This window comes from Camelus bactrianus, chromosome 17 (assembly GCF_048773025.1).
Source record: "Camelus bactrianus isolate YW-2024 breed Bactrian camel chromosome 17, ASM4877302v1, whole genome shotgun sequence".
NCBI lineage: Eukaryota > Metazoa > Chordata > Mammalia > Artiodactyla > Camelidae > Camelus > Camelus bactrianus.
In genome coordinates, this window is record NC_133555.1 from 6,245,250 (window position 1) to 6,256,769 (window position 11,520).

Below are 11,520 nucleotides of genomic sequence, written 5' to 3' on the forward strand. Positions count from 1 at the left end.
TCATTTTTCTTTTAGTTTCAAACATACAGCAAAGCTGAAATAATCTGTAATAATTTAAATTTAAATAGCCACATGTAGCTAGTGATTACTGTCTTAGCACAGGTAGAGGCAGAAGTCTTGGATCTGAAGTCCACCATCTTGCTCACTAGCTAGGAGATTTGGTGCAAGCTGCTGCATCTCAAGGAACATCAGTTTCCTTAGCCATGAAATGGGATCATTTTTTCTCTGAAGTGTCCTAGCCCAAATGAGCTTATTATGTGAAAAGGACCAAACCTCTATATAGGCAGAGAGAGCAATGTCAGAAACGGGGAGTCTCTGGGTCAGGGCCCTTGGCCAGGCTAATGTCAGGGGCCAATCAAGAGACTGCCTCTGGTGGGGACCCCCAAGCCCAAGTGCCAGCCACATGGTCTTGGGGAAGAAAGAGCCCCACCTTCCCTCCCTTCTCATATACACACAGAGCACAGACCTCATGCAGCCCCAAAGGGGCAAGAAAAGACTTTAATTAGGGGAGGGAGGATCCACCAGAATAAGAAAAGGTACAGCGAGCGTGGGAGCAGAGGAGCCAGAGCAGGTGGAAGGGCCCCAGCCCGGAAGCTCTGGAGGACTCACCTCTCCACCTCTAGCACAGGCACTGCACTGACAGACAAGGCGCAACGGCGGCTCCTCTCAGCTGGGAGGGCACCAAGTGGCCCCTGCAGCCAAAGGTTGCCTAGCTTTCAGGGCCCAGCTCCTGGGTGTGGCTGGTGGCCACCAGTTCAGCCCTTGTCCCCAGCCAGTTCTGGGTGGCCATCTTCAGGCAGAGCTCAGGAAGCTGGCAGAGGGTCCCCACCGCTTCTACTGGGCCCAAGGAAATAAGAGGACGAGGGAGAGGAACTGGAGTCTGAAACCTCCCTCCCTCCCCACCTGGGGTGGCTCCAGGGAGGAAAAGTAGTCGCCTTCTGGCTCCAGGCCCGCCCAGACCCACAGCGACCAATAAGGTACAATCACTGGGACCAGTCACAGCCACTGGAGATGGAGGTTGTTTGTTTTAAAAAAAAAAAAAAAAAGACAAAAAGGTTACAGTCTCCTACAAGCACAGAGTTTAAGTTTCAAGACGTTAAAAAAAATCTGTCCCGGCCCAGGGGACTGAACATCAGAAGCCAGCCTGACCAGGCACATGTGGCCTTGGGGCAGGTCCACTGCTGCTTTGTTGCCCAGCTAGCAAGCACACCACCCCCCTCCCGCATCTAACACCCACCCCGATTCAGCTCCCCTCCGCTGCCGCCGCTGCTGCCACTCTGGGGAGTAACTCCAGGACGCCTTCGCAGAGACACGGGGGAGGCTGAGGGGGATGGCCACGAGATCCAGCCAGATGGTTTAAAACTGTCAAGAGAACCAAGAGGCAGTGAATGGTGGTTATTACAGTATCCCGGCAGGCCTGCTCTGGGGAAGTGGGCTGACTTGAGAGCTGCCACTATAGTCAGATCTCTGAGGGACAGGGCTGGGTCCCAGGACACCCTGTGAACATGCTCTAATTCAGCCAGCATGCAGCGGTGACCTGTGAGGCACTGGCCCTAAAACCTAGCACTAGACAAGGCAAAAAAACTAAGGGTGATGTGGGCTTGCCATGCAGGCTGCCAAAAAGCCCTGCCACAGTGCCTTCCTTGGTGAACTGAGGGCGCCTTCTTTAGAGATGAGGGGCTCACATGCAAATGCTTGGGGATTGAGAGTCAAGGGCAGAGGGACTCAGGTTCTGGTACTTTGTATCAAGCTCTGGGAGGCCCCCAAAAGCGAGACAGGCCCGTGAAGTGCTTTCTGCCCTCAAGCATCCCCCATGGTGCCTAGACCAGCCCTGGACATTTTATAAGACAGAGGTTGTGGACCAATGGCGCACGGGCAAAACCCAGCCCAAAGATGAGCACTGTTTGGCCCACACAGTATTTAAGAGTATCAATCAGTTGCCAACCTTGAAAACATAGACAACACCGCATACAGATCCAGACTTTGAGATTCTTTTGGTGAAGACACGGAGGGCTGGAGCTGTGTGGTGGTGATTCTCTTCAGGTGAGGCACGTGCTCACCAGGTCCCCACATAGCCTACCTTGCTCGTGTGCATTACCCGCCAGATCCCGACATGCACCTGAGTGTGACACCCTGGCCAGATGCCAAGGTACTATCTTAGATCTTTGAGTTTGAAAACCTAACTCCAAGTCCTGGTGGCTTCACTTACTGGCTGAGGCACTCTGGGCAGGTGACTTAACTTCCAGAGCCCAGTTTACTCATCTGTGCTATGGGAATAAAACCTGATTCAAAGATTGTTTTAGGGGACCTATGATAAACCATTGTTTAAAATATCTCGGCATCATAGAAGAGAAATATATAAAAATGTTATGTGCTGAGTATTGACAGGTATTTTCACGTCTGTTTCTTGGTAAAATTAGGACATTAGAGACAGGTGTACTTCGTACAAATGAATGGAATAAAAAACTGAGAAAAAAAGACTGTTTTAGGTATTGAGATGCGAAAATGTGCTTTTTTAAGCTGAAATGCAATTATCATAATTGAACAACTGCTGAATGAATGAGGCAAATATCACATTGGGACAGGAATTTAGAGGACTCCCAGTGCCCCGGTCATTTAACCTTGGTGCTACAATACATGGAAAGCTCACTATGACCCAGGTGATATGCTTTATATACATTTCCTCATTTAACTGCTCAACCACACTGAAAGGTACATATTAACAGTCTCATTTCACAGCCGAGGAAACTGAGGCTTAGTTGAGGGTTTTTGTAACATATCCGTGGAGGCAGTGGAGCTGGACACACACATTGGTGGTCTGACTCCACAGTCTGTGTGACCCAAACAAGCGTGCTCCCCTGGGTGCACAGCACAGAGGCTCTGTACACTGGCTGCCCGCAGTATAATTAAAGCCCAGGGGAAGCGGGTGTAATTTCCATTTTTAGGAATCTGAGCTTCTTCTGGGCTGGATCCGTCCGCTCCGGTAGGAGTAAACACTAATTCTACCATCTAGGGATCACAGTCAACTCTGAGCGGAACATGTCAACAAACCGAAGATTGTTTGGAAAAAGAAAGGAAAAAAAGAAGGCATGTCCTGAACATCTAAACAAGAACAACTGTGTCATCAGTTCATTAATGTAAACAATTCGTCCTCCTCAGAGGGCTGCAGTCCTCTCCATTAGGAAGGCACAAATAGCTGAAGAGGGATCTGGAGGGCTTACGACATGAAAAATGATGGAAAACAGGTTGAAGAAATCATGACTGAGAAACAGACGTTGAAGGAAACTATTCAAGTCAGTTTGGGAAGTGGAATTACATTATGATTAACTGTCCTATATTCCTAGAAAATTCACATGTGGATTTAACTTGCCTCACTCTGGGTTTGAAACAGATACAGGAAAGGACTCCATACTTTTTTCCTTTTTTGGGGAGGGGGTAATTAGGTATATATGTATGTATATATGTATTTATTCATTTATTTATTTATAATGGGGTACTGGGGATTAAATCCAGGACCTCATGCATGCTAAGCATGCGCTCTACCACTAAACTATACCCTCTCCACATCCATACATTTTGAGATGTAGTAATGGGCGATTAAGTCCCCATAAGCGATTAAGAGAGGCATCTCCCAGATCCCTGAGATGAAAAATGCCCTGCAGCTCTCCTCCTGCCCTAAGGCACCTGGCTGACCCACTGCCCACCAAAGGTCCTAAAAGGCCTCAGGAAATATTCACACACACTACTTTCCCACCAGATGCTAACTTCTCAGCACAACCTGTGGGTCTTTCTACTTCTGGAAGGAAATCAAGAAGGCCCCTCACTTACATTCTTGAGGAACTCCTCGGCCACGATGCGCGCACGGGCATTGACCGACAACTTCATCTCACTGATCTCCTTGTCAATTTCCTCCATGAAATGGATCACAAAGTCCACCAACTTGTGTTTATACATCTGCTCTGTGTGGAAGTTGGTGATCAAAAAACTGATGTCATAGCCCTAGGGAAGGAAGACAGTGGGGAGAAGGGAGAGAAGAAACAGGGGAGAATCAGCATCCGGGGGGCACTTGGCTGGCCATGTTCTCTGTTCTCTCAGTCACGTTCTTCCGGCTGCCTGTGACCTCCTCCCAAGCTACATGCCCTGCAGTCAGCAGCCCACCTACTCTGGTGGAGTGTCTATGCTGGATCCAAAGGAACTGACCCAATTGAGAATTTTGTGTCTATCAGATGTCTCTGAAGACTACCTGTGGCACAAACAGTTACATTCAGAATGAGTCAAGGGAGAGTGAAGGGACCTGAAATCTTGTTACAGAAGAATCTCATCAAACAACAGGAACATTTAGTCCAGAGATGCTGTGGGAGAAGGATGGGACTGAGGTCTTTAACCATCAGATGGGCTGTGTGGAAAAGAGCAATTTTTATTTACTGTGGGTGTCCCTGCAGATCAGATCTAGGACCAGGAAAGCTTTTTGCTCAGGATGAGGACAAGCTTGGCTAGCACGTCAGACGTGCCTGATGATGGGGCCTGCTGCTCTGTGTGGTAGTGGCTCAGCCACGGGGGGTCTTAAGTCAATCTGGCAGGGAGTCTGTGGAGAGGACTCAAGTACAAAGTCAGGCAACAACTGACCCAGTGTCAACTGTGGCCTTGAGAGACAATGATTCAGTTGGTGGCAAAGCCTGGATTTCTGATTCATTTTGCCCTTTCTGCTGCTAGACTGTGGGTTCCGGGAAGGCATCTTCTTTGCCTTTTCCATGGTTGAGGTTGACACAACTGCTCCTAAGTTTATCCCTCTTATTCTCACGCCAGCCGAAATGGAAGCCAACTCTCAGGTCAGGCCATGGGTGCCCTACAGCTGGGGGAGCAGCAGTCCTGGTTCCAGAAACAATCCCAGGCCAGGGATAGTGGACTCAGTAGTAGAATCCTGGGTATTATGAACAAATGGATCACACGGTCTCACCTCCACTGGTTTCCTTCGAAGGATAAAGAAGTTCTCCGCTCGCATCATCATGAAGCGCATGAACTTGTGGCATAAAATCTTCTCGATCTCATCAGCCTGGTGAGAGCAAAGGAGAAAGGTGTTTCCCTAAAGCCAACACTCATGGCAACAGAAATCTATAGCCTGGTCTCCTGACTCCAACTTCCCTCAGGTTTGCTGGAGCCAGTGGGGTTTGGTACTGTAAATCATGGGGTAACCGGTTGCCAACTGAAAGGAGGGTCTACTACATCAGAGCCCTCCAATTTAATGGGGCATTATCATGATCTTACCTTCACCTATTCCAGAAAGGTAATTTTGGTAAGCCCAGATCTTTCACCTGCTCCTTCCAGAGTCCACAACTATATTCAAAACTGCCCTTTCCTTTCTCATTTCACTAGTCCTGCATTTTCCAAAATCTGATACATACTATGAAGGCTATCAGAGAAAACTTTAGGTGGTCTCTGCTTGATTGACAATGAACATCAATCCCCAAAGTTTCTCCCTGCTGAATATTTCTGAAGGAAGAATTTTGCAACAAGGTGCTGGTATGCCCTTAACTGCCCCCAACATTTGTTAATCTCCCCTTTTAACAAAGAGAGCAGGCCCTACCATTACGGCTTTCTATAGGCGAAAGTGTCTAGTCTGAACTTAACAACCTTGTTTTGCTTTCATTGTGCTTATTTTTTAGAATTGCCCTCTACTTGTCAAGTCATATTTTTCCATTTATGGCACAAAATTTCTTTTTCAAACAAATTTAAATAAAATAAATCAATTTAAAGAAACCTATTAAGTAAGAAACTGTCCAGAGGGTACATAAATGTGGCAGAAATTATGGGGGCAGTGGGAGGGTCAGACATTTGTGAAACATTGTCTGAGGAAACACAAGAAACTGCACTTTGTTTTTAAGCCTAAATCTTACTTTCGGAGTTTACAGCTATCAAATTGATACCGGTACTATTTATTTTTCTGAACTGGACTGAAGAATAAGTCCAATTCAGAAAAGAACGTCTCTATGACCTGACAACAAACTGGCCCGTAGCCTTGGCTGCTGCATCTCCCACCTCCTAATCCAGAGTAAGGCCTGCGAGACGGGGCTGCTCCCTCTTTATCCTACTGAATTCATGAGTTTGGCAAATCATTCCCTGGAAACAGAGCCTGGGCTTCTCTGCACCCTGAATCTGGCACGATGATCTCTCGGATGGGGGTCCCTGGCCTCACAGGGAGGCAGGGAGCTGCGGTGTGCTCACCTGTTTCACAGCGATGCTGACTCGGACGGAGTTGATGGAGCCTTCAATCAGAACCTTTTCCTTCTCATTCCTGCTGATGGTCACGGGTTGTAGCAGGAGCTCTTTGCTACTCCTGAGAACACAAAGTCACAGAGGCCTCTGTATTATAAAAGGACAAAACGCTCAGGGAGACCCCATGGCAGGTCCTAGAATCACTATCTGGGACCACAGAGTCCAAGGAAGAGGAGACTCACAAGCAGGGGTGCTCCAAGGTGGGGGCCAGCGAGAGTGTTCTCCGGCAGAAAGAGCACAGGCTCTGGAGTCGGGGCGAAAGGTTTTGAAATCCAGCCTCCTCTGTTATTTTCCTTGGGCAAGTTACCCTGCTGGAATCTCAATTTCCTCATTTGTAAAATGAGCCTGATTCCTATTTCACTGCTGAAGACTGAGAAAGATCAAACAGGGTCAAGTGTCTAATAGCGTGCCTGGCACATTGTAGGAGCTTTACAAACTACAGATCTTCTGTTACTAACTATAGGCAAACCATTTAGGGAATGAGGAGAGAAACTCAGAGACAAGGACAAGCTAAAATCAAACGGTTTGGCCTCTGCTAATGATCAATCCAGAATGATTTACTTATTCAGCACTAAGACCCCTCTCAGATCAGTTCCCACTTTGATGCCTCTGGACCCTAGAGATCTATAATGGTTGGTAATTGTGGAGGTGGTGTCTGTGAACTGTCAACCTTGAAAAATGTCTAGTGGAGGTTGGGGAGGGGGCGGGAAGGGATAAATTGGGAGATTGAGATTTGCAGATACTACCTACTATATACAAAATAGATAAACAGCAAGTTTCTACTGTATAGCACAGGGAACTATATTCAATATCTTGCAGTAACTTACGGTTAAAAAAGAATATGAAAACGAATATATGTATGTCCCTATATGACTAAGGTATTGCTTTGTACACCAGAAATTGACACAAATTGACACATTGTAAACTGACTATACTTCAATAAAAATATTTGAAAAAAAAGTCTAGTGGAAACCAAATAGGTTAAGTAGGACAACATGGCACATCTAATATCTGGTCAGTTTTCTTATATTCAAATCATCAACTTAGTGTGGTAACATCACTTATCTCAGTGTGTATGTCCCAGATTAAATTTTACAGGGGAAAAAGAATAATTTATTTACAAAACATTAAGTTAGATAAGAGGAAAATAACCCACAGCACAGAACATTTGGAGCAGGGGGATGAGAGTCCAGGTTGTTGGTGGTGGTGGTTGGGGGAATCCTCGAGCTTTCAATTAGAAAGGAATGGAGATGGTATCTTGGATAACTAAATCCTTGGTCTTCTCTTAAACTGCCAGAGGGCTCAACAAAGTCACTCCTTGTGTCAAGTAATCTTGGCTCCAGAGTAGCTTCTCCCCTGGATTTTGTCCTACTAACCCACTGACCCTATTTTCTCAGCTTCAAACTGGGAACCACTGTTCACTTGGCGTCAAGACAAAATACGTGAACTGTAGCTGTCCTGACAACTCCAGGATGGAAGTTCATGGCACCCTCTAGACAACAGCCATCTCTGGGTGCTGCACCCATCACCCCCACCCCTTCTCCTTCCCTACCTGACTTCCACTTCCGGCTTGTTGTGTCGTTCCACGACCTGGGAAGAGAAATTCTCCAGGCAGAGGGCAGCCTGCAGTGTGGCCCGCACGGCACTCAGGTAGGGGCGGAGAGTGGCAGTCTGCAGGAAAAACCCCAAGGGAGGATCAGAATCTGTCTCGGCAAACCCTCTGGTCCCCTACTCCAGCTACACAGGAGCCAGGCAGTACTGTCGATGCCTGACTCTCAGGGACCACAGTGAACAGAACAGAGTAGGCCTTCAAGGTGACTTTCATTCTAAGTCTAGAGCAGTGGTTCTCAACAAGGGACCATTTTGACTGCCAGGGGACATCTGGCAACATTGAGACATTTTTCATTGTCACAACTGGGGGTGGGGGTGCTGCTGGCATTGCGTAGATATCCTACAATGCACAACTAAGAATTATTCAGCCCCAAACAGTGCTGAGGTTGAGAAACTCTGGTCTCAAGGCACACAGGTGATTGACTGTCCTCAATCTGCCTTTTGAGCCAACAAATGTATAAATCTACAGTGTGCCAAGAACTGAGCTAGGTAGGGGCTGGGAATTCAAAGATGATGGGGGCCATCTCTACCCTTAAACAGCTCAACTGGGTGAGGGAGGCAGAGAAAGTAACTATAATACAAGGAGTGAATTGTGAAGTAGATTTACAAATTATATTTGCAGAAGAAACTGATTTTGATTTGGAGATGAAAAAAGATTAGGAGGATTTTACAATAACAAGTAGAAAAAGGACATTTCCAGTGGAGGGAACAGCATCTAGCTACACTGGCCTATCTCCAGTTCCTTGTATTAGCCAAGTTCTTTCTCACCTCAAGCCTTCACCTATGCTGAACTATCTATCTGCAGTCCTTTCTCCCCCTTCTCTGTCTAAGTCATCTTTTAGAGCTTGGCTTATTCAGGGCAAGCCCCTTCCTTCCTCAGAGAGGCTTTTCTTTACTTCCCTCTTCACAGCATTTATAACTTAAAATGACACCCCCTTCATATGTCTTTAATAAGGTAATTTCTCCTTCACTAGACAGTAAGCCTCATGGTCAACAGACCATGTCTATCTTATTCAAATCTACAAACTGTGCACCTAGTTCAGTCAGTACCTTACATATAGTGTCTTACTAACGAATGAATGATAGAAATAACTTAAGATGAGAATAACAAAAAAGGACATTAAGAGTTCTAGAAGTAGTAATGAGTACAATGTTCTGTATATTGGAAGCATTTTAGATTCAATGGATGAGGCCGCAATGGTAACTTAAGAGTCATCAGGAATCTCAAATGCCAGGCTACTGAGTTTAGCTCTTCTTTTAAGGTGGTAAAGAACTGCTAGGGCTTTCTGAGGGGGAAGTTACAGGACTACAGCTGCCTGGCGAATCTGTGGAGAAGGGACTGGAGAGGGAAGTGAGACAGAAGGCAGAGAGGGTTACTTAAAGAGACTAATGAAAGCTTGGCCTGGGGCAATGGAAGACAAGCAAGACCGTATCTGTCAAAATTCACAGATGGCAAACCTGAGAAGCGTGAATTTTAGGTGGCCAGCCCTGTGACGCCTGCCCTTTCACAAAGAGAATAGTACATCCTCATGTAATACCTCAACAACCTTGATGTTTAAAACACCAAGAGCCATGGCCTCAATTAGAAGAATATCCCAGGATTCCAGCTGAGGTAAAAGGACACAAAGCCAGCATTAGGAACACAAGAGGACGAGCAAGTTTAGGGGGAGAAGATGAGTTTTGATCTGGAGATCTAATTTCTAGGTGTCTTTAAGATATCCAGGTGAACCTCCAGAGAGCTAGGAAGGCTGATTTAGAAATCACCAGAATTCACGTGGTCATGAAGGCCTGTATATTAAATAGCTATCGCCAGGGAGAGTGTAAAGGAAAGGAAGGTAGTGAGTGAGCCAAAGTCTCAAGAGTCAGGAGCACCCAGTTATCAAATGGGATTTCCAGGAAGGGAGGGATCAGCAGTATCAGAGCTTACGTTCTACAGTAAGGCTGATACGGTTGAGTTCTGACCAGGAAAGGGTCTGGGTGGAAGCAGCATAAAAAAAGATCCTTCAGTGGGAAAACAAGGCTGGGCAACATCAAGAATGGGATAAGGAAGTGTGGACGCTTCCCTCAAAGAACTGTGGGGTCAAGCGGGCAAGAGAGAACAGGAGAGTGGATTTTGTGAAGGTCTACCCTGGGTGGGGAGGTGGCCCTACTACATGCCTCGGCGGCCTTACTACAGGCTGTAAGGCCTACTACGTGCCTTCGAGCCCACTTCCGGCCTCCTCCGTGCCTCAGTATCCCCGACCCGTTTCAAAAGCCAGACTATGGAGTGGAAAGGCCTGCTTCTTATGAGGGCGGCCCCCCGACCGCCCCTTCCTCAGTTCGGCCCCCGCCCCACCCTCCTTCTCCCAGCCTCACGGTGCCTCCACACCCCCAGCATCCCTCGGCCAAGGCCTCTCCGCTGCAAAGCCGCATCTCCCCCAAACCCAGAGCCTTGAGGCAGAACAGCGGGGGTCCCTGGCCCGGGGCCCGGCTCTCTCACCATCGCGGGCGCTGGCTGGGCCGGAAAGCGGAAGTGCGGAAGTGGCCAGCCCCGCGACGCCTGCCCTTTCGCGAGGAGCGCAGCCGCAGTCTCCGCCCGGGCTCCCGGACGGTACCATCTGTGCTCCGAGCGGGGGAGGGGGAGGCTAGGAACACCTGACCCCTCGGAAGTTTTTCCGCTAGGACTGTGTTGGTAGTTTTAGACTTCTGAAGTTTAAAATCACTACTCAAGCTTCTCCCGTTACCCTTGCAGCTCTCGCTTGTGACTTTGGCCTTCTTGTCGTCTTTGCTGCCGTCTTCCCTCACAGGCATGCAATGGTGCAGCCCGGCCTCAGGTTGGGCACCATATTAGGACAAGGCGAGGCGGAGGAGCCTTTCGTTCCTTCCGGTTCTGCGCCCCCATCCTTTCTCCGAGCCCCTCCTACCTGCTGCCCTCCGGGCTCGGCGGGACTCACTGCCCGACCGCGAACCCGGCCGCCGAGCCCCGCCCCCCGGCGCCCGGACTGTCCCCTAGGGTACGCCCGAGGCATACTCTCTCTATCCCACCTTCAGCGGGCTCGCTCTCTGCCCGCACTCTCACCCCCTCCCACCCCCAGCAAGACACAGGGGCTGGCCCTCATTTCTTCCCGCCCCCGCGTCAACTGCAGGGGGCCCGCCCATAGCCAGTTCCGGGGCGGTTGCTCGCACCGACCGGAACACCCCGCCCCCTCCCGCGGCCGGGGGTCCGTACAAGGCCGCAAGGAGGAGGTAGAGGGGGTGGGGGCCGCGGTAAGGTGTCCTTAGAAGACGGGGGCCCTGAAGGCGGGACACGGGGCGATCCATGGGTAGGGCCAGCCATTAACCAGTCCCACTTTTTCTGTGCCAGGCACTGAACTGGGCTCTTGACGGGCATCATCTCTTAATCCTCAGAACATCCCAGGGAGGTAGGTACTATTGTTATCCCCAATTTACAGATTCAGACTTCTTATGGGGAAACAGGCTGAGGACTCTTTTGTCCCCATTTTATGGATGGAAAAACCGAGACTCAGAGGAGAGTTAATTAACATGTTCAGAGCTACATAAGCAGAGAATGCTCAAGCCTGGGCTTGAATTCAGGTATATGGCTTACCAGCCCACATTCTTAACTACTATCAGATGCAAAGAGAAGGGACAAAGGTG

The 11,520-nt window shown here is 48.5% G+C and overlaps 2 protein-coding genes across 4 annotated transcripts in view; both read right to left on the reverse strand.

The window, feature by feature from the left end:
• Positions 1-467: 467 nt before the first annotated feature.
• On the reverse strand, positions 468-10,520 carry ARPC4 (actin related protein 2/3 complex subunit 4). Its single transcript, XM_074344382.1, has 6 exons — positions 10,364-10,520; positions 7,826-7,944; positions 6,223-6,334; positions 4,958-5,053; positions 3,829-3,999; positions 468-1,362 (listed from the first exon to the last, which is right to left on the reverse strand). Exons 1-6 carry the CDS (start codon positions 10,364-10,366, stop codon positions 1,357-1,359), a joined length of 507 nt encoding a protein of 168 aa, XP_074200483.1. The 5' UTR covers positions 10,367-10,520; the 3' UTR covers positions 468-1,356.
• Positions 7,895-11,520, reverse strand: part of OGG1 (8-oxoguanine DNA glycosylase) — a 34,412-nt gene continuing 30,786 nt past the window's right edge. For all 3 annotated transcript variants that reach the window (XR_012499845.1, XR_012499842.1, XR_012499841.1), the window contains one exon: positions 7,895-7,944. The gene's annotated coding sequence lies outside the window, so the exon portion shown is untranslated. The remainder of the gene's footprint in view (positions 7,945-11,520) is intronic.

Excerpts from the sequence above, each read along its gene's own strand:
- ARPC4 (XM_074344382.1), bottom strand. Across the intron at positions 6,335-7,825 it reads AAGCCGGAAGTGGAAGTCAG|GAGTAGCAAAGAGCTCCTGC; the intron begins GTAGGGAAGGAG and ends TTGTGTTCTCAG. Across the intron at positions 5,054-6,222 it reads TCAGCATCGCTGTGAAACAG|GCTGATGAGATCGAGAAGAT; the intron begins GTGAGCACACCG and ends TGCTCTCACCAG.